This window comes from Chrysemys picta, chromosome 3 (genome assembly GCF_011386835.1).
Source record: "Chrysemys picta bellii isolate R12L10 chromosome 3, ASM1138683v2, whole genome shotgun sequence".
Classification (NCBI taxonomy): Eukaryota; Metazoa; Chordata; order Testudines; family Emydidae; genus Chrysemys; species Chrysemys picta.
In genome coordinates, this window is record NC_088793.1 from 24,827,850 (window position 1) to 24,850,611 (window position 22,762).

Sequence of the window (22,762 nt, forward strand, 5' to 3'; positions counted from 1 at the left end):
CACGCCCCCGTTCTATGCACAGGCGGCTCCAGACGCCCTGCACCAGCCACCTGCATCCCAGCTGCACTCGCCCCGCCCCTGCTCAGCTGAGCCCCCTCCCCCGGCCACAGAGCCCCGCCCCCTGGCTGGATGAGCCCGAGCCCCCGCCCCCTGCCATCACCCCCTCCTATCCATATGAGCCCCTCCCCTTGCCTAGGTGAGTTCACCGTATGCCGGGCTCCCCTTCCTGCCCGGTTGGGCCCCGCCCCCTGCTAGGCAAGGCCCGCCCACTCCCTCAACTTTTCCGGAGGCAGCTGATCCACATTATAGAGATGCTGTGCGACGATTGGCGGAGTCCGCTGCCAATCATGTGTTGCCGTGGTAACGCCCCCACCCTTTTCGGCCTCGCGCCCGCGCCCCAGTTCTTCGCCGTTGATTGGCCAGAGCTGCGGTGATACGGCGGTGGGGCTGCGCTCCTCTCCTCCGCTGGAGAGGGGGAAGGGGGCTGTCGATTGAGACATCGAGCGAGCGGCCCGTGTGAGGAAAAGACTGTTGCTGCCGCTATGACGTTCAAGGGGAGCCGGGCCCGGGATCGTTTTTACAGCACTCGCTGCTGCGGCTGCTGCCATGTCCGTACCGGGACCATCATCCTGGGGACGTGGTACATGGTAAGAGGCTTCGCACCCCGCGGGGAAAGAAGGGGCTCCCTCCGCCTTATTGCGCTTGTGTGGTGGTAAGGGGGCGCCCTCTCGCACTACGCATGCGTATGGAATTCGTCCGTTGCTGGGCCGGCAGGCTACCCGAGGCCTAGGCAGTACAGCGCATGCGTATTTGGGGCAGAGACGTGGGTCGCCCATGTTGTGGCGCATGTGCGGTGCCTGTGTGCTACGGTTAGTCGTTCTGTGAAACTGCGTGAAATCTTCCGGGGAGAGGGGGCCGCTCCCTCCCCTCCTGCCTTCTTCCGCAACGCGCGCCCCCCCCCCCCTTGGATGGGGCCTGTGTCCTCGCCCCTGCCCTGGCCAATGGCCGCCCAGCCCTTCCTGCGCGTCTCCCCAGGCTCTGGGCTGGGCGGCGCTCTCTGCACGGCGGGACCGGAGTCGCTGTGTGCCAGCAGCGCCCTGTTCGCGTTCAGCTCCCCCCGGGGACTCGCTGCTGGTGCAGGGCCCCAGGTTGTCGCTCTCCTCAGCCTGCGGGGACCCTCCGCCCCCACACCTCAATGGAGGAGAAACAAGTAGCACCGAACTTGTTCTCTCACCTGGGCCCCTCAGAGCCGCTTCTGCTGCTCTCTGACCTGTTTTTAGGGCTTATCTACACTACCAAGTTTTGTTGACTAGTCGACAAAACAAAAATCGCCAAAGGGTGTTCACACTTGCTCCCTCTGTCGACCGATCATGTCCACATTGGTGACACCATCATCGGCGGGGTGAGCAATGCACAGTCGGTATGTATCCCACAGTGCAGTGTTGTGGGGAGGAAGAGCTGAATCTTGGGATTCTCTCCAAGTTCTCCCACAGTCCCCTCAGCTGCCAAGAGCAGTATCATGAGTAGCTCTGTTAGCTCTCCATGTTGAGGAATGGCAAAGCAGCACAGCAGTCTGCCTGTTGCTGTTTCCTAGAGCAGAACAGGAGCATTCCAATGATTTGCTCTTTGTTCCCCAAAGGGAGCAGCACACAGATACTTCCTGGAGCTTTGAAAAGGGAGGAGTGCATACCTGCAGGGAAGCAGAGATCAAAACACTGAGCAGAGCAATCGGCAGGCATTGTAGGATACTGGCATAAGCCTGTTCTGTCGACAAAACAATTGGCAGTATCTACACTGGCTCTTTGTCGACAATAAAGAGAGGAGAAAAGACAAGTATCGCTTGGGGTGGAAGCTTTTTGTCGCCAAAACGGCTTGTTTTTCATGACAGAAGTCCCATTGTAGTGTGGCATTTTTTGGTGACACAACTTGCCAGTGTAGATGAGCTCTTAGAGTGTAGGTTTCCCAGGGCAGGGACCGTTCTCCTCTGTGTCCTGAACAATGCTTGAAATGTTGTCATACTGAATAACAGCCCTTCCCACCTCCCAGGTGGGGTCATGTCTTGCTGAGTAGGTAGAGGGTAGCAACAATAAGCTTGTGTGGTTGCTTGAATGAGGAGGATGTAACCCTCTGAAAGCACAATAAGATTTTTTAAATGAATGTGTCGCATATAAACCACCTTGAAGAATTAGGGTTTGAGAAGGGCCCTGGAGGAGGGAGTGGATGCTTGGTGGACAGGGTCTGAATGGGAGTTCCAAAAAAGCCAGCATGAAAGAATACACACAAATGGGTGAAAGGAAAAGGACACGTAGGGGCACTCCATGAGCAAACTATGGTGAGTGAAGCAAGCATTGGAGACAAGGGAAGAAAACAAAAGGAAAAGAGCAAACATGTAAGACAGCTAAATTGTGAAGAGTTATGAAAGTTGTGCAAGAGGTTAAATTTATTCAGGAGGTGATGTGGAGCTAGCAGTAAGATATATAGATATATTTTTAAGAGTGGCTAAAAGATCATAATACTGGACAAGTTAAATACATTTTGTCATCTTTTGCTATCAAAATGTAAATTTCCCCTGCTCCACCCAGCTAATGATATCATCACCCGTCGCCCACTTATTACATTTTCCAGAAAGCACCTTTGTGGTTACTCCCATATTGCACCTCATGCTTGGGAGAGGTTTCCAATAAAAAATGCAAAACTAATGCATTATTCTCCTTTGCCGTGATGCTTACAAAAACTTGACAATGGCTTGGCTGTTGGTGTGTTGATATCACTGACTCTCATACTGATCAATATTGCCTCCTTGTTTTCTTCTACTCCTGTCTCTATCTAGTCTCTCAATTTCTTTTATGTAGATTGTAAGGGACTTGGGGCAGGAACTGTCTTTTTTTTTTTTTTTTTTTTTCCCCTTCTCTCTTCCCCCCCCCCCCCCCCCCATTTGTTTCAACAAAGCTTAACACAGTGGGGTAATGGTCCATGACTGGTGCTCCTTACTATTAGGGTAATACTGATAAAGCTCTGAAAATGGGTGCAGGTTTCAAGAGAAAATGAGACCAAAAAGGCCACAGACAGATCTCTGGGGAACACTGATGAAATCTAGGAGGGGAGGAGGAGTAGGAATAGATGCCAATATATTCAATCTGCCATTTGTTTGCCCTTCCAAACAGTCTGATGCTTTTGGTCAGACAGGTAGGACCTCTGCTCTGGATGTGGGTGGGGAAGGTGAGGCAGTAGTCTGAATAAGACAGAGGTCTAAAAACACTACTAACAGTTAAGGCTAGGGCTTGAAAAACTAGTGTGAAGTGAGCTAAGTAGGGTTATGAAGTAACTACGGCCCTGGCTACACTTGGGACTTCCCAGCGCTGCCGTGAAGCGCAAGTGTAGTCGCGCCGCCAGCGCTGCGAGAGAGCTCTCGCAGCGCTGTATGTACTCCACCTCTCCGAGGGGAATAGTTTGCAGTGCTGCAAGCAAGCATGCAGCGCTGCAGGCTCTGATTACACTGGCGCTTTACAGCGCTGTACGTGCTGCGCTTGGGGGGGGGGGGGGTGTTTTCACACCCTTGAGCGCAGCAAGTTGCAGCACTGTGCAGTGCCAGTGTAGCCAAGGCCTCGGAGTCTCCTGGGAGGTGCAGTCTGAGTCATTCCCCCAGCTTCTGTGCTGGGGGAGGAAATGGAAAGCAGAGTAGCCCAGAACTGTTGCTCAATCCTCTGTATCATTGAGGCAGGGATGCACTGGTCTCATTGCAGGTCAGGTGTGAAGAGCAGATAGTGGGTGGAGGTGAGAGAGTATGGCGGGGGGCAGGACACTATAAAGAGAAGTTTGGGGTACTATAAAAAATGTTGAGTGTGCAGAGAGAATGAGGAACTGAAAATACGGGTGGGAGAACACAATATACAGACAGAAGGGCTAAAATCGCAGTTGCTATCAAAATTGTTTCTTGGTGTACCTGTTTATAGATTTCCTAATTTCTTAGAATTTCTGGGTTATTTTTTCAGGGTTTCTTTATCATTTGGGGGAGGGAGGGAAGGTGTCAGTTTGGTTCCACAACTTGGGTTATCAGAATCTGGACCTTTAGGTCCACATCACCTCTGGCACCTTAGCTAATGGAATAATTGACTGCAATAGTAGATTGACATCCTCAGTGTGGACCAGCCACTAGTGTGGAGACAATCAACATTTTGCTGGTGGGCTTAATAGTGGTTTGCTGACAGCAAAAGAATGTAGAGACCCAAGACTGCTTGGTTCCATTCCAGGTTGTGGAGAGAAGTGTATTGTAGTGCAGTGGTTCTCAAACTTGTTTGATTATGTCCCCCTTCTTTGTGTCTGTTGTAGTTTATGCTCTGGGCGCCCAGTCAGCAGCCATGTCTCTCTGGCTGCCCAACTCTGAATGTGCCCAGTAAGTTGTTGTTGGTTTTTTCCCCCTAAAGCTTCTCATGCCCACTCCTCGGAATACTTTGTGCCCCCCCCAGTGTGAGTGGTTATAATGCCTTCTGTCTCAATTCCCTTAGGACAGGCCTGCACAACATGCAGCCTGGGGGCTCACTCTGCGGCCCGCGGGGGCTCACTCTGCGGCCCGCGGGGGCTCACTCTGCGGCCCGCGGGGGATGAGGGAGGGGGGCTGAGGAGGTGAGTTGGCAGTGGCAGGGGGGTGAGTAGGCGAGCTGGGGATGTGGGGGCTGAGGAGGCGAGTGAGTGGGCAATGGCGGGGGGGCAGGCGAGCCGGCAGCAGAGGGGTGGGGGGCTGAGGAGGCGAGTGGGTGGGCAATGGCGGGGGGGCAGGCGAGCCGGCAGCAGAGGGGTGGGGGGCTGAGAAGGCGAGCGGGCAGGCAGTGGCGGGGGTGCAGGTGATCCGGCGGTGGGGAAGTGGGGCTGAGGAGGCAAGCGGTGACTTGATGGCTGACCTGGTCCTTCCATGCCTTCCTCATTCACACCTCATTCATTCAACAGGGCAATTGATTACAAAGTGGGGGGAAGATCTTAATTTTTAAGGTAATTTTTCTTTTACCTTAATTATACTACCTTAGGAGCCCACTCTAACATATTACAAAGGTTCAGTACTGCTGTTTTTTAAATTAATGGAGATATCCTATGTGACTAACTGGGCCTGTTCTTACTGTGGTGTGTGAATGCTGACAGGGGTGTGTGGCTAGGATAGTCTGCATTGGGGGATGGGAGTCTGAGTCTGCCCGAAGGCGAATACCTGAGCGTGTAACATGAGAACCCAGGAAGGGGTTGGAGGCCAGGTGACACCTTGGCCTGGGAAACTGAACAAAGGCTGTGGGAGGGGTCGCTGAAGGCAGAGTCTTGGAAGCTGGGTGGTGAGATGGTGGGGAGGCAGAGATTGCTCTGACCTCCCAAGGGGGGCTGGGATGCCCTGGGACCCCAAGATGGACCTAACTGAGGGGGGTCCCTGTTGTCTGTGCCTGCAAGACCTGTCTTGGACTGTATTCCTGTCATCCAAATAAACCTTCTGCTTTACTGACTGGCTGAGAGTCATGGTGAATCGCAGGAGGCCGGGGGTGCAGGGCCCTGAGTTCCCCAATACTCCGTGACATCCTATCTCCTAGAACTGGAAGGGACCTTGAAAGGTCATCGAGTCCAGCCCCTGCCTTCACTGGCAGGACCAAGGACTGATTTTTGCCCCAGATCCCCAAGTGGCCCCCTCAAGGATTGAACTCACAACCCTGGGTTTAGCAGGCCAATGCTCAAACCACTGAGCTATCCCTCCCCCCTTCTGGGGAAGGAGGGTTTGTTTCCGCGGGGCGGGTGGCGCTGGGGGGGGGGGGGTTTCGGCGGGGCCAGGGGGGTTCGGCCCTCAGCTGTTTTCTTTGGAGTAATATGGCCCTCGCCGCTTTGAGTTGTGCAGGCCTGCCTTAGGATGTCCCTCTCTGCATCTGTCTGCATCCCTCCCCCACTTCTGGTCTTGCCTCTTCTCCCTCTACTCTCATCACACCTCAAATTTCCTTGAGGCTTGCAAAAAGTGCATCCATGCCAATAATGCAACATCCCTGCTTCGAAGACTGGAGGTGCTAAAGGTTCTCAGTGAAATGATGGTAAGAATTATTTTTAACATTAGGCAAAACATTAGGTTTTCCTTATTTTGTTCTCTGAAATTGCTGAACCATTTTATCTGAAACTTCCCCAAAATTTCAGTTGAAGGCAGATACTTGGCATGGAAAACCGTAAGTCCAAGCAATTGGTTTGGCAAATTTAAAGGCAATTGAGGGTCTTGTAATGAAAAGTGTCAGGCAATCTTCATTATAGGTGATGCTGTCAGATTGAACTACAATAGTTGAGTTGAAATATAAGCTGTTAATTTCTAACCTTCTTTGTTCTTTCAGTGTTAAACTTTGTTTCAGATTTTATACTTCCTCAACGGCTGTAATGAGGAAACTCTATACTGGTAATCTGTCTAGATTACACACACAATCACTTTTTGAGTTTAAGGACAACCCAGGATCTACCCTTCCCTGAGGCCCTGCCCCACTCACTCCATCTCCCCCACCCTTCCATTGCTTGCTCTCACTCACTTTCACTGGGCTGGGGCAGGGGGTTGGGGTCAGGAGGGAGTGTGGGCTCTGGGCTGGGGTTGAGGGGTTTGCTGTGTGTGTGTGTGGGGGGGCTCTGAGCTGAGCCAGGGGGCATGGGGTGCAGGCTCTGGGAGGGAGTTTGGGTTACTGGCTCTAAGAGGGGGTTCAGGATTTGGGGTGTGGGCTCCCACTGGTCGGCAGCAGGGCTAAGGCAGGCTGCCTGCCTGTCCCAGCCCCACGCTGCTCCTGGAAGGGGCTAACGTACCCCTGCGTCCCCTGGTGGGGGGTGGGGGACAACGTGGCTCTGTGCACTGCTCCTCTCTGCAGGCACCGCCTCTGCAGATCCCCTTGGCCACAGTTCCCTGTTCCTAGCCAATGGGAGCTTGCAGGCAGGAGCAGTGTGCAGAGACCCCTGCCCCTCCTTCCCCAGGGCCGCAGGGGTATGCTGGCCGCTTCTGGGAGCAGCATGGGGCAGGCAGGCAGCCTGCCTTAGCCCTGCCGTGCTGCCAACTGGTGGGAGCCTGAACCCTGTCCCAGAGCCAGTACCCCAAGTCCCCTCCTGCACCCCAACATGCTACCTTCGTGGCAGCCCCACTGCACCACTGGACTTTTAGCAGCCGGAGACCATGATTGACTGGGAGAGTCTCCACAATCAACCAGTCGATTGCGATCAACCGGTTGGTGACCACTGTTTTAGGTAGTCTGGGACCTAACCAGTATGGATCTATGTCAAACAAAGGTGATGCCTAAAAGCCGAATAAGTGAATGTTAAACAAATACTCAAAACATTTGCTCTCGGAAGTCAAGTTCTAAAATTTATTATTTTCTTCACTAGGAACTGGGGCCCAGATCCTCAAAGCTATTTAGGTTCCCAACTTCCATTGAAATCTGTCTAAATTAGAAGCCTAAATCCCTTTGGAAGATCTGGGCCTAAATTCTCCTACTCACCACCTAGATATTTAACAATGTCCAGGGACTTTCTTGGGAGATTTGTGATAATTTGAGTTTCAGGATCATTATAGTTCCTTTATAAATAGTTAACCGTTTGACAGCTAGGAGGCTTTCCTTCCCTTCCCCCAAATGATCATAAGATGTAGCTTTAAAGCTCCTTCTTCCCACAGGCTTTCTCACTGTGCATGCAGCTTCCAGAGACAGGAAACATGTATTGTGTTGGCGGGATCAAGTCAGAGTTCAATAAACAGACTAAAAATAATGGCAACTCCCACTGAAACAATGCTGTCTCCTTCTGGCAACAAGCTGTGGTGATTCAGTCACCCTCTAGTGAAGTCCAACATCCAATTGTTTAGTTGTACCTTCAGAAGTGGAGATGTTTAATTGCGTTCAGTAATGAGCAAATCTTTACAAAAATATATATATTTTTAAGTTATTTATTTAAAACATGAGGTTTTTTGTCTGAGATGTAGGGAAATAATTGCCTTTTTAAGAGGAAGAAATAGGTTTTTTGTTTTTGTTTTTTAAGTAAGGGGAAGCAGAGGGGAGTGCAGCTATTTTTCCTCTCTCTCCTGTTCCTCCTTCCCTCCCTCCTCCTCCCCCCCCCCCCCCCAGAAAATAAGAATCCTTGCTTTTCACTTAATTACTTATGTTATCATGGGGTAAATCTGATGCTTGGCAGAACCTAAAATTTAGGACTTTTGCGCCATGAAAGTGAAGTACTCGTCTGCTTAGGCACTGGAAACACACCCAAGAGTGAGACAGTAGTATCCATTAATAAGTCAGCATTTGCCAAGGTACCACATCGTCCTTCCTCTCAAGTATACGGAGAAACTGATACCTCACATATCAGTTTGTGGGAGCTGCTGCACTTTTAATAGCTTCTGTTATCCACTGGATTCAGAGTAAAAAGAAATATAGGTAATTTAATCTTTCTTGAGCTATGTATATGTGCAGACTATATTTTATTTTGAGACTGTTGTTATCCTGAATACATGTAGAGTGGAATACCACTTTTTAAAAAACAAAACGTCTTTGTTAAAGTATTAGGTATCATGAAATTAATTTGATTAAATCTTAACATAACATCGCTCTGAACACAAAAGTGAGCCTCTTTTACTCCTTAGCAAGAATAGGGTAGGGAGGCTGCTGTGCATGCCAAAGTGTTTCCCTCAGCACCCACAAACTGGAGCGGGGGGGGGGGGGGCAAGATAGAATTGACGAGGTGGTTCTTCAGTTCTATAGATTCCATACACATGCTGCCTGCAGTGGTCTTCTGGCTCCCTTCCCACCTAGATGTAAAAATGTTCAGTTTAATAACCAGGCCCGAAGTGTGTAGACTCCATGGCTAAACATGTTTGTAGTACAGAACATACGGTGACTCTGAAAACAATTTTCACCCTGCTATTCTCATAGCTATTACAACTTCATCTTAACAGAAGCTACCATCCTTTCAGATGAGGAGGGTAAGACTGGACTCTTCATTTGAGTCATTAGTGTTTCTTAATTGAAAAGCTTCTGTTGAGCTTATCCTAGTAAAATGTAGTTCACCCTCAGTCTGACATTTTAGGTAACAAGAAAATAGGGTTCGAAATCTAATCTGGGTGTCTCAACTGGCAGTACAAATAGAATCACCAGTCCATATATTTTACTTTTGTGAGATGGGTGGGTTATGACTTTTTATCAGTCAGAGTCCAAATTACAAATGTCAGTCTTGATCAGAAATAAAATCCCTAAGACTTCATACTCCCCATCTTTCTCCCCTTCTTGCATCATTTTGGGTGGACAAAATAAAATATAACTACAATACTTACAATGCAGTTAATGAAACCAAGGCAATTTTCACTGAAATGTTAGGATTTATCTGACCACTTGTCCCAGTTGAGTGTTGTTCAGACACTGGAATCCTGACTCTACAAACATATTTTGACCCTGCTTTTGTCATAGCTTTTGAATTCTAATGCACTAGAAATGAGCATCTTGCATGAGTGCAAATCTACTGAAGATTTACTTTAGGTGTTACAACATGAAGTGTTGATAAATCTTTGGCTTAAAATAGCAGATCATGGAAGCTGAGCTTTAATGCATTATAGTGAAGCTTTTTTGTATTGTTAACCTAAGTGGTGTGGTTTTTTTAAATTGAATCTTAAACATTGGCAATGATTACATGCAGCTGTATCATGTACTTGGCTAGAGTTACATGAACCTTTTTGTGTTTTGTGAAGGTGGGGTTAAGAGTTCTCAAGCCAAAAAGCTAGTTTCCAGATATTCAGAGTGCAGACACCCTGATTATAAATCTTATAATCTCCTCTGTGACGGATTGGATCACCAAACCCCCTGGGGAACTGCCAATTAATATGCCAAGACTACATTTGCCCCTGCTTTCCCTGCCAGCCTGGGACTCCAGCACTCTGTCTTGTTGAGCCAGACACGCCAGTCTGCTCCAACACAGACCCAGGTCTGAACCACGTGCCCCAAAGCTGCAGACTTAACTGAAAGCAACTTACAGACGTGTTCCTGTCTTTAACGCTCATATGCCCAACTCCCAATGGGGTCTAAACCCCAAATCAGTTATACCCGGTATAAGCTTTATACATAAATTGTTCGCCCTCTCTAACACTGATAGAGATGCACAGCTGTTTGCCCCCCCACGTATTAATGCATACTCTAGGTTAATTAAGTAAAAAGTGATTTTATTAAGTACAGAAAGTAGGATTTAAGTGGTTCCAAGTAGTAGCAGACAGAACAAAGTGGAATTACCAAGCAAAATAAAATAAAACATGCAAATCTAAGTCTAATACAGTAATAAAACTGAATACAGATAAAATCTCACCCTCAGATGTTTCAATAAGTTTTTCAGACTGGACACCTTCCTAGTCTGGGCACAATCCTTTCCCCTGATACAGCCCTTGTTCCAGCTCAGGTGGTAACTAGGGGATTTCTCATGATGGCTCCCACTTTTGTTCTGTTCCACCTACTTACATATTTTTTGCATAAGGCGGGACTCCTTTGTCACTCTGGGTTCCCACCTCCCCTTTCTCAATGGAAAAGCAACAGGTTAAAGATGGATTCCAGTTCAGGTGACATGATCACATGTCACTGCAAGACTTCATTATCCCCTTGCCAGCACACAGTTATACGGGAAGACTTGCAAGTAAAACAGAGCCATCTACAAACAGTTCTCCTGGTTAATGGGAGACATCAAGATTCCAAACCACCATTAATGGCCCACACTTTGCATAATTATAATAGGCCCTCAGTTATATTTCCTATTTCTAGTTTCAGATACAAGAATGATATAATCATACAAATAGGATGACCCCACACAGATTATAAGCTTTGTAATGATACCTTACAAGAGATCTTTTGCATGAAGCATATTCCACTTACATTATATTTACACTCATTAGCATATTTTCATAAAATCATCTCCATATGAAGGCGTTAGATTGAGTGAGATTGGCAGCAGTGAGGAGATAAATTAGTGCAGAGATGCTTATGATGGGAGAGTAGAAAAGGTGGGAAACATGAGACAGAGCAGTGAGAACACAGATGAGCAAAGGTACAGAAAGATGTAAAATAGCAGACTCATAAGAGGCAAATGGGCAAACTATCCAGCACGTGTATTGCATGCTAAGACTGAGGTGTCTTGGTAAGGTGCTTTCTGGTGGGGAACATGCTTGTATCAAGCCTTGTGCCACAATTGTGATTGATAAGCACCAAGTTAATCTCCTCTTCCCCCCTCCCCCCATAAAAGACCAACCAGTAGAATCAGAAAAAAGTGAATCTGAGAATATACTTGAATAAAAATATTTGGCACTTGTAGTAAATGGTCTGTTTGTGGTAGCTTGCTGTGTATGTGAAATCAAGGTTTCAATTGACCTCCTCCTCCCCTCCCCCCCCCCCCCCCCCCAAGAAAACTTAAGCAAATGCATTTTTAACTTTCAAAATGTGAGAAACAGACTAACATTTAACAAGCACCTTCAGTTTCATAATGAGCTGTTCTGGTTACAAAAGACTTCAGTAATTGTGTATTAATCTGCTGCCACTGCATCAGACTCCTGGAGCTTGACCAGCAAACAAGGGAAAATCTGGTTTAAGTATTTAGTATATAGAAACTGCAAACCCACACTTGCCTGGATCTCCCTTCTAAAATACATTCCAGTGGAGACAGGTCTTTCTGAATAAGAAATGGGAAATGTCTGCAGGGTGAAGATACTGTTGTAAATTTTTGTCATCCAAGAACTGGATTTCAGACTAATTTTTTCTAGTTTACATTAGAGATGAATATCAAACTATAATAACGAATTACTAACATCTAATGCTGTTGGGTGCTCTTGCAAAATATCTTACTCTAGGCTAATCACAGTTAACATGGCTAGTTTTTTTTCTTTCTTGTAGTTAAACAGTCTTTTGAAACACTGAGACCTAGTAATTCTAAACCACAATAATGACTTTAAATGAGATACTCAGCAGGTTGCAGCAATAATATAACGAAAGCAAATGTTATCAAGCATTCAGGCATACAACCATAAGGGTTTAACTCTGAAGTATATCTAAACAAATCCTACTGAATCTTGTGGGGCAAGACTTCAGGTTTTGTTAGATTTTTGCTATTTATCCCCCCTTGACCTCCTTTATATAGGGTCTGATCTGGTTCCCATTGAAATGACTTTCTGTTGAGTCACATGGGAAGTGGGTTGGGCCAATAGTATCTAATTTCCCCTCCCCAAAGCCTCCCTTCACTAAGGCTACTAGCTAGGGTGGAAAAATACGTGTGCTGCTATACTGCCTGCAATTTAAATGAATAGTAGGATGGTTGCAAACTACTCTTGTGCTATATCTAATTGTAACATTGTCTGTTAAGTGCATTAAGTAGAAACACCTTTTTAAAAGGTATCTTATGGTGTCATGTTTATACCTTCTTTCCTTTCCTGATTTTACTCTACTCTTTCCGATCAGATCATGAGATGGATTTCTTCTTCCTTGCATTGTTTCCAAGTTTGATTCTCTTCTCTTCCCCCCCCCCCCTTATTTCATTTGAAGTGGGAGGGTGTAGGGAGTCAAAGGCCTCTTCTAAACAAAGTTGCACTGGCTGAAGTTAAGGGGTGACTCTTAAACCAAGACAAGAGTGTCTAACCCAGCTTTTTGTACCAATTTAAACTGGCTTAAAATTACACCTTCAGTTAACTGTGTGCAGCTTTCCTGTATAGACTAGGCCAAAGTTTGCTGTATTCTCATCTGAAAAATGATTTCTGAAGCACGTTAAATCTTTATCTGCCATATTGTAACTATAAATAACTTTTAAGTAACTGCAATCTCTTTCTCAGGTGGTGAACTTGTTGATGGGCATCTTGCTGACTGTGGAAGTGACCCACCCTAATTCAGTGCCAAATGTTGACATACAGTATGAAGTCATTGGTAATTACTATGGTTCTGAGAGAATGGCTGGTAGGTGTCTAACTTCAATGTGCCCAGATTACTACTTTGCACACTTGCACTAGTTTCTGCTTTCTCCTAGTACAAAAATGAGGAGTCCTTGTGGCACCTTAGAGACTAACACATTTATTTGGGCATAAGCTTTCGTGGGCTAGAACCCACTTCATCAGATGCCTGAAGTGAGAAATACAGGAGCAGGTATAAATACGTGAAAGGATGGGGGTTGGCTTATGCCCAAATAAATGTTACTCTCTAAGGTGCCACAAGGACTCCTCGTTATTTTTGCTGATACAGACTACCACGACTACCACTCTGAAACCGGTCTCGTAGTACAGTGGTTCTCAAACTTTTGTAGTGGTGACCCCTTTCACACAGCAGGCCTCTGTGTGACCCCCCTATATTAAAAAAAGTGTTTAATTTATATTTAACACTACTGTAAATGCTGGAGGTGAAGCAGGGTTTGGGATGGAGGCTGACCGCTCGTGACACCCCCCCCATGTAATAACCTCATGACCCCCTGAGGTGTCCTGACCCCCAGTTTGAGAACCCCTGTAACCTAGTACAACTTGTATTGCTGCTGTGTAATTTATTTACGTCTCATCTGCCAAATGTGTGCTCATGTTTATCATAAGTCAGTGGTTACACTCTCTGCTGTGGCTTTTTAAAAAAATCAGTGTTATGAAAGCCTCTTAAGTAAAACTTTCATACTGTTTCAACTTCATATCTCTCTAAATATACACCTCTACCCCGATATAACGTGACCCGATATAACACAAATTCTGATATAACGTGGTAAAGCAGTGCTCGGGGGGGGGGGGGGGAAGCAAGGCTGCGCACTTTGGTGGATCAAAGCAAGTTCGATATGACGTGGTTTCACCTATAACGCAGTAAGATTTTTTTTTTTTTTTTTTTTTTTTTTTTTTTTTTTTTTTTGACAGCGTTGTATCGAGGTAGAGGTGTATTAAACACTTGAAAGCAAATCTGTAGGTTAGATACTGCCGTTTTTTCTACCACTTTGTAGATACCCGTAGTCTCTCCAGTTAAACATTTGCTATCCTTGTCTTGATTATTTTTACCTATTAGTAACTTTAATTTGATTAAATTACATTGGAAACCAAATTAGCTGTCTCTTGCTGAACTTTGATTTACCTTATTCCAGAAAGATCTGGATTGTCAAGGACTTTGTTGCTCTTTTTCAGAAGCCAGCTATAGCTATTGTGCATGAGTCTGAATAACTTATGTAAGAACAAAATGTACTGAAAATAGAAAATTTGAGTAGCTTAGAATGCTAGGAACACTTAGTGAGTCTGTACTGCGTCTTCTTTAAAGTCATCTTGACACTGTCAAAGAACTACTAAGAATGGAATGGTACACAGGGAAAACTATTAAAAGAAAATTCATAGAAATAGTTTGATACTATTTTTTTAAATTTTTGAACATCACAGACAAATCTATTCTAAAAATGCAATCATTGAGCCAATATCAAGGCTTATGGCTCAATGATTGCACCTTTGTAGGTATTTATGACTTTGTAATTTGCTTAACTGTAATATTATATAATCCAGTATTGGTATATAGAGAGTTGTGAGGTGGTTTTTAATGTACCAGGTGTCTTAAGCAAATCAGTCCTTGTCCTAGAGTTTACAGTCTGAATTCAAGATGATATAAAAAGTGGAGGCTCAAAAACCAGATGGAAGGGATTGTGGGATGGAAGAATAAAGATAAGGGTGACTATAAGACCACATGGTTACTCAGTAACACAGCCTGATGGTTCCATAACTTGTATTCTTCCTTGCACCCTCCCCTCCCCACCCCCCACCCCCTAAAAAATTTGCTGGAAAGATGGCAATGCGTTCTTTGAATTGGAACAAGGTGAGGATGATGTAGTGGATGAGGTAGTATCAGAAGTATAAACCTGGGATACTTCAGAAAAATAAGGCTAATCTTTCTGTTGCAGTCTCCTTAAAATGGGTCAAATCAGTTTCTATCTCTGATCAAAATAAGAGATTATTTGTGACCAATAAAAGGATGAACATAACGTAGTTTGCAGATGGCAATTATATTTGTCATCAATCTACATGACACAAAAGGAGAATCTTCATTATTCAGACCCCCATTAATATCCTGAATACTACTGCCATATGGCTTTCATTTGAATTTTAAGCCTCTTCTGCTACTTACTCTGTAGAAAGTACTGCAGTTTATAGCATTATGCTCTGTTAAAGAGCAATTTGCTTTCTATGGCCCCTGATTGAATTGTGTGATCAAGCAACTTCAAAAGCTATAGATATGGTGGAAGTTATACTATTTTCATATGAACTATTTTGCTGTTGTAGATTGGCTTAATAAAACAATCAAATTAACTGTTTCGGTGAATGGTATGGAAGGTACTATAATACACACTGCTGTTGCTTATTTGTAATGCGTAGTTATGGGTGCAAAAACAAAATGAAAACAGTTGGATAAACTGATTATCCACAGTAGACAGGTAGATCTTGTGTGCTCAAATTGGGAATACTGAAATGATAAGCCTGATAGAAGCTACCAAAACTGTAAGGTGGTATTAATATAACTTTTGTTTCCCATTTTTAATTCAGAAAACGCTTGTGTTCTCTTTGCCATCTCGCTCCTCCTGTTCACGATAAGTGCAATGATGGTGTATGGGAGCAATTGCTGTAAGTATAGAACTGAATGCCATGAATAAACTTAGCTAATGTGACTTTCAGATTAACAAACTCCATTATTATTATTATTTATTATTATTATTACTATTTTTTTTTTTTTTCCAGCATCGAGTGGGCTGGCTCATTCCATTCTTCTGTTACCAGCTCTTTAACTTTGTCCTCAGTTGCCTGGTTGCCATCAGTTCTCTTACTTACATGCCAAGAATCAAAGAGTATCTGGATGAGTTAGTAAGTGTCTGGTAAATTAGGTTAATATTTTACAGATGACAGTCTCAGTTTTGATAACTGGGATTGTAACTAAGTTTTTTATACGCTAGAGGGTTTACAACTTTCCAGTCCAAGAGAAATCAGTCCCCTTCAGGCATTAAATAAAGCACTAAGCTAATGATAAGCTAGATTTGGTAGGTAGCATAGACTCAAATGACTTAAATCAGTATTCACTCAGGTCAGTTTTTGGATCTATACAAGTGTATACTTAACTTAATATGAGTTCCACTCAGATACAGGTCTGGCCTGGGGACTGGAGTTCTGGATCCAAAGAATTTGGCTTCTGTTATTTGTAGGAGATTGGGGGATACACTTTCCACCCTCAACTTGCAGGCCAGCCTGGCACAAGCTCATTCTGGCCTAGTCGGCATAAATTTGCATAAGTTCTCCTTCCATACTGCAAAAGATGCACTCTTCCTGAGTGGGATTGTGGGGTCAGCAGCTGTTTTTGAAGGTGGTCCATGGTGAATTGTGTTGCCATGGGATTGAGGGAAGGATTTGGTGGCAATTTGAAAGCACAAGACCTCTCTGCGGCTGATCCATTCTCTGGTGGTTCCCCTGCAGTCTGTCACCTCAGGGTTGCAGTGGGACAAATATTCTCCCCAGAGGAAGAGAGTGAGAACTTGACATTTCCTAGCTCTTTCATGTAAATAATCCATAAAGGGGAGATTTGGGCCCCTCGGTTTGAGCTAATCACCAGTGTGAATGTAGATTTTGACTGTGTGATATGTGTGGATTTTTTTTTAAACTAGCCGGATTTCCCTTACAAAGATGACCTCCTTGCACTTGACTCAAGCTGTATTTTGTTCGTTGTCCTGGTGTTTTTTGCCTTATTTATCATCTTAAAGGTAAGCTATATACTTCGTATTTTAGTTGCTTAAATTACAAATGCTAAATTTCAGAAGTTTGTGTATTGCAATATCACTAATACGTGGTTGAAAACATATTCATAATTTGGATTAAGCACCTTGAACAATATTTTGAGGGTTTTTAAATTGGAGGGTGACTTCAGTTTCATATTTGGCATAGTGAAATTGATACCAAACTTCTTTAATTGCTGTGCTTATTGGGAATAGTGCTGTAGAAAGAACAGGTTTTTGTGTAGTGTGGGGTAGAAATAAACCTTCAAGCATGGCCTTTACATTTTGCATCCTTCTGCAGTAAAGCTCACAAGGAAGTGGCATAATTAAACAAAGCACTTTGTCCACTAGCTTTGTTTTTAAACTTTACACAAATGGGAAAAAATTGCTAGTTAATATTGTATATCACGTTCTGGAAAAAATAATTTATTTTTGTAGTGTTAAACAAAAGGTTTCTGAATTCGATGAATTGGACCTTTTCTGTTCCCTCCCAACCCTTGTGCCCATATATAAAGGTGTGATTATGTAAGTGGGGGAGGTGCAGGTAGTAAAAAAAAAAAAAAAAAAAAATGTTGAAATGACCCAGTGTGTTTAAGAAACTGAATTAAGGACTTCATGCTATAAAGGAACACTACTGTGGCTGGTACGCCTAAAATTAGAGATGCCAGTTCATAGTCATGTGCTCTTCATGCCTGCTTTTTGTGAGTAGACAATGTAGATCTCTAAATTTACATATTTATGGCAATGTACGCTCTATGACCCTGCCTATCTATAAGAACTGTCTTTTTAGAGTAAAAGAACAGCAGGCCATGCATGTGCTCACACCAGCTGATCAAACCCAGTCACAAGCTGTGTGGAGAGTTTGCAAGCTATGACTTTCTTGCTTTGGAACAAGGGTGCAACCATGTTTTAAAATCATTGAGTGGCGTGGGAAGGGGTGGAACCAGAATGAACAAAATTAGTCTCTTGATGTCTTCTGGAAAAAAGTTGAAATAGCAAATGCAATTTTTCTTAATTTTGTTAATGCCTTCTGTGAAATCCTATACAGGAGAACCTCAGTTACTAACACCTTGGGAATGGAGGTTGTTCATAACTCTGAACAAAATGTTATGGTTCTTTCAAAAGCTTACAACTGAACAATTGCTTAATACTGCTTTGAAACTTTACTATGCAGAGGGAAAAACACTGCTTTTAACCATCTTAATTTAACTGAAACAAGAACAGAAACAGTTTCCTTACCTTGACAAATCTTTTTTTAGGCTTTCCCCTATATTTTTTTTAGTAGTTTACAGTTAGAAAATACAGTACAGTACTATGTTTTTTTTTCGCTGCTGCTGCCTGATTGCATACTTCCAAAGGTATGGTGGCTGACCAGTCAATTTGTAACTCTGGTGTTTGTAACTGAGATTCTGCTATATTAGAATAACTTGCAAGTGGCAAGTGAAGCTTTTTTGAACAGAACAAAACAGATGTACATACCAACAGCAGGGCCCCAAACACTTGTCATGTGTACATGCATGTAAATCTCAGTAAGCTTCAACATGGTATGTGTTGGTACACTATTGGGCCATAATTCGCTGAACTATTTGTCATTTTGCCTTCAGTTACCTGAACAGTGCACAAATAGCTACATAATGCAAACTTGAAGTAGGTTCTTTCTATTAGAATATAACTCATTAATTTTCAAATGTTACTATTTCTACTATGGTAGCACTTTGGAGCCCCAAGCATAGATCACTTTATCAGGCACTGTACTAACACCAAACAAAATGACAGTCCCTGCTCCGAGATGCTTACAATCCAAGTTTGAATAAAATCAAGTTAAGCTTTTATTTATATTAAAGTGGTGATTGAGCCCAACCCTAGTACTAAAAGGGCATCAGGCTTCCTGGAGGTAAGAGAAGACTGGCTATTGAAGCTGCTGTGTGTGTGTTTTCCCCTCTCCCCCTCTTCTGGGGGGGTGGGGGATGGGGATGAGAACAATAATAAACCCACCAAAACTATTAAATGTTAATATTCAGGCTTTGGATATTCTCCCAGAGGGGTCAGGAACGAGTGTTCCCTCTAATTTTTCCCACCCATGTGCAGAATGAATTTTGTGATGTGCATCAACATGGGTGGGGCCAAGGGATTTGGAGGGGGGGGGCTCAGGGCTGGGACAGAGGGTTGGGGTTCAGGGGGTGAGGGCTCTGGCTGGGAATGCAAGCTCTGGGATAGGGCTGGGGAGTGAGGAGTTTGGTGTGCAGTGGGCTCCCCCAGGGCTGCAGTGGGGAGAGGACTAGCCACCAGCTCTCTCCCTGCAGCAGCACTTGGGCTGCGGGGGGGGAGGGGGGGAGGAGGAAAGAGGTGCCTCTCCTCCAGCTGCGACAGGGTCAGGGCCAAGGGAGGGGTGCCTGTCAACTGGCCGCAGCAGATCCGGGTCTTGGAGTGGCATCTCTCACTGACGCAGCCCTGAGCGCCTGCACAGAGCTTAATAGGCAGCTGCCACACTGCTTAGAGGGAGCTTAGTCAGGGACCCAATGAAGGAATTATCTGTGAAGTACTTTTTACTACTGTGTGTTGCTCTTCCATGCAGTCCAGTCCCCTGAGTTGGTGTGCTAGCAACCAGGTGAAGGGGATTAAAATTGTTCTCTGATGTGCTGGAGATGTTTGTTCTCTAGATGTACATGTAGGCGTATACTGAAATAGTAACTTTTTGGTAGTTTTATTGATTAAGACCATGATTTGGGTGGGGGACATTTAATATACAAGGCCAACTGGTTAAATACCTTGGGCCATATTCACTGCTGAAGGTAAAAAATTCCAATGATCTCAATAGACTTGCACTGCTTCTGTTAGCTTTTTTTTTAAGCAAATTGATTTATTTATTAAAATGTAACTCTCATCTCTCAGGCCTATCTAATTAACTGTGTATGGAACTGCTATAAATACATCAGCAACAGAAACTTGCCTGAGATAGCCGTGTACCCTGCATTTGAAGCTCCTCCACAGGTAAAGTATCTTCCTTAGACAAAGGAACAGAAATTGCCAGTTATTTTAAAAATTGACTTAATGTCTGTGTGTACTTCTAAACTTAAACACTGTTACCCCTCAAGAGAACCAGTCTGAGTTACAGTTGCATTGGCTTCTATCTCCGCCCCCAGGGACTGTACATGAAAGAAATGAGTCAAATAAGGGGGAATGGAGTAAAAGGTGATTAAATGTATTTAAATCAGATTCTGTTTAATACCTGTACAAGGTGGTGGATATAAAGTAACACATGGAAGACCTTTTGAGTGCAGTATTTAAATTTGACAAGACTATATTGATGTTGAGGCAGGCAATAAACTGTGTGTGAATGCTGCAGTGCTGGCTTGGAGAGCAATTTCTGAATATTCCTCAGAGGAAAGATGCTTTTGGAACCCTAATTTTACGTTTCTGTGAGGCTGCTGGACAATGAATCATGCATTTAATTTTCTGATCATAGGTCAGAAGATGTCAATCTGGAGGGATCAGATTTTATTTAAAATTCTGTAGAATTTGTGCGACTCTGCCTCAACTGCTCGGGTAAAACAAAGGACCACTATTGAATGGCAGCTGCTTCAGGACTTCCAGAAGGCCTGCAGCACCTGATCTTTTTGGAAAATGCGTCAATAGTACAACAGAGCTTCCTCTGCTTATTCATGTCCATACAAGGATAGCATTAGTTTCTAGGTGGTCAGGCTTTTACCCCCTGTCCATTAACTGGACTCCATTTTTGGTCCTAATTCTTTCGGTTAGTAGATATGGGACTGCAGACCACTATGTTCGAGGTGCACTAGCTGTCTGTTCACAGATCCTTGTCTCTTCAGTACTGGCCAGAAGTTCTGTGTCTCAGTTCCAGTCTCCATTAGAAGCAAATGGAGTAATAGGCCCTAACTAGGGGGAAACTGAACAGCTCCTCCCTGTAATCTGAAGATGCTGGAGTTGGGAGGAGAAACACTCATCTGGTTACATATCAGTTATTTCCATGTCAAGGTGTTCTCTGTACTTGCATGAACCCCACCACTATAGTACCTGAACATCTCAATGAAGCTCCTGTGGAAGTGTTGTGATCATTAGATCTAGTAGAGAAATAATTTAGGATTATTGGGAGCAGCAAATAAAAATTAGTTAACATAGCTCTAATTACAATGGGTACTGTATGACTCAGCTGCAGTACCAGTGGTTTTCCAGACTAAATAGTTCATGGAACTACAAATAAAAGAAACTGTATCAGAACCCAAATCTCAGTCCCTCCTATTTGGTTATCAGAACACTTTTTTTGTTCTGTGGGCCACCTATGACAGCTCTGGGGCACACTGTTCCTATAGTTCAGGAACCACTATCCCATACACACGGTAGCAGCATTCCATTAGCTTTGCAAGACTGGATGCTGCTAGTGACAACTGGAGAAGATAGTGGCATGAAATTTATATGGGCATAGAGGGTGATGTGAATCAGTTCACAAAAGTGAACATACTTTCAGAGTCTAGCATGCAGCAGTTTCAGATACATAAATTAGTGTTTCAGAGCCAAGAATGCAGATCAGCAACATCAAGCTGTTTGTTCGTTTTCTTTATTTTGTGCTTCTGATAATCCTTCACACACAAACAACCCAGGAACCCCTCCCCCAAAGTGGCTCTAGCCTACTCTGTTTATCTGTTTTCTAACAGAAACACAATTATCAAACACTCATGTCCATTTGTTTTGACAGAAAATGTCTTTTCAACAAAACTTTAAAAGTAAAATTCCAGTTTCTTAACCTTGTTTCTTGGAAGTATGGAAGGTGAAATTGTTTCCCTACTAGCTCCTTTGCTGCTTACTAGAAAAGGATAAAAGTGGAATAGAGGTAATGACTGAGATTTAGATTCAGCAGAAGAATAAGCTGCTTTTGCGGCTTCTGGCATTACATTTGCTGTGAGTTTCACTCTAAAATCTGCCTGCAATAGAGAATCAAGTTGATATGGCCTCTCCTAAATGACTGCAATCTCAGTTAACCTCACTGTTTTATTTTTATTTTTTTTCCTAGTATGTCCTACCGACTTATGAAATGGCAGTGAAGATGCCTGAGAAGGAACCCCCACCTCCTTACATACCTGCCTGAACCAACTGTACTTACGTTCGTTAACATCTGTACCAACTTCTTGGATTTTGTCCTTTTTAATCTTGCAAAATTGCTTAAATATTCCGGGCTTTAGGAGCAAACCTTTCTGTTGAAAGATGTTTGATATAACTCTACTAAGCAAAACACATCTGGCAGTAATTTTTTTCCTGTTGGCTTTAGTTTTTGTTCTCTTTAATGGTCTTAAACATGGTTATTGCCTTGGGGTCTTGTACTGCAAACATTAGAACTACATGAGTGAACTAGTTCATGTGACATCAACTGAACAACTCATATGAGTAAAGTTAGCCGCAGGCATACATGTCTGCTAGGTCGGGCTCTTAATTTGTAGAGTAATTTTTGTAAAGTAGTTCATAAAGACAATCTGATCTACCAGCAAAATGAGTTTTTTGCCTTTCTTTAATCATTTTTTTGAGGGGGAAAGAGGTTGGGAGGGAGGCTTGAGTGTGTGTACATATTTTTTACTCTGCACTTTTCTCACACTATCTTACCTTACTGTTTTTTGTTATCTATTGCCTTGAAACATTTTCAGGAAGAGTGAAGCTGGCACTAACGTTTGAAGTTTGACAACATGCTGTGAATGCAAGAAAAAAATGCATACAGAAATTACTTAAATGTGGGAGATGATGGTTGCATGCTTCTAATCTGTTTATTTCTCTATTTGTGATAAATGATACTTTAATAAATCTTTTAAGAAACGTTTACTAGTAGTCCTGACTCTGTGTTTGGGGGGGGCATGGAGAGGAATTCCCAAACAAATCGCTTACTGTTTTGGTGGTAATCTAAGGAAACTTTGTATTATGTCCTCATTTGTAGGAGGGAAAACTTCCCCTACAAGAAAGGGGATATTAGTCAAAAAAACAAAATGACCATGTAATAGAATTTACATTCTCCACAATCTCAACCTTCTGT

General features: G+C 43.8%; 1 protein-coding gene across 1 annotated transcript; it reads left to right on the forward strand.

The window, feature by feature from the left end:
• The first annotated feature begins 16 nt into the window (after window positions 1-16).
• Window positions 17-22,552, forward strand: LAPTM4A (lysosomal protein transmembrane 4 alpha). Its single transcript, XM_065587636.1, has 7 exons — window positions 17-647; window positions 12,809-12,929; window positions 15,515-15,586; window positions 15,702-15,829; window positions 16,621-16,716; window positions 19,621-19,719; window positions 21,758-22,552. The coding sequence occupies exons 1-7, from the start codon at window positions 543-545 to the stop codon at window positions 21,830-21,832; spliced, it is 696 nt and encodes a 231-aa protein (XP_065443708.1). The 5' UTR covers window positions 17-542; the 3' UTR covers window positions 21,833-22,552.
• The last annotated feature ends 210 nt before the right edge of the window (window positions 22,553-22,762 follow it).

Coding starts and splice junctions, on each gene's coding strand:
- LAPTM4A (XM_065587636.1), top strand. CDS start 543: ATGACGTTCAAGGGGAGCCGGGCCCGGGATCGTTTTTACAGCACTCGC. Junction 15,587..15,701: donor AATGATGGTGTATGGGAGCA/ATTGCTGTAAGT, acceptor TTTTTTTTTTTT/TCCAGCATCGAGTGGGCTGG. Junction 19,720..21,757: donor CATTTGAAGCTCCTCCACAG/GTAAAGTATCTT, acceptor TTTTTTTCCTAG/TATGTCCTACCGACTTATGA.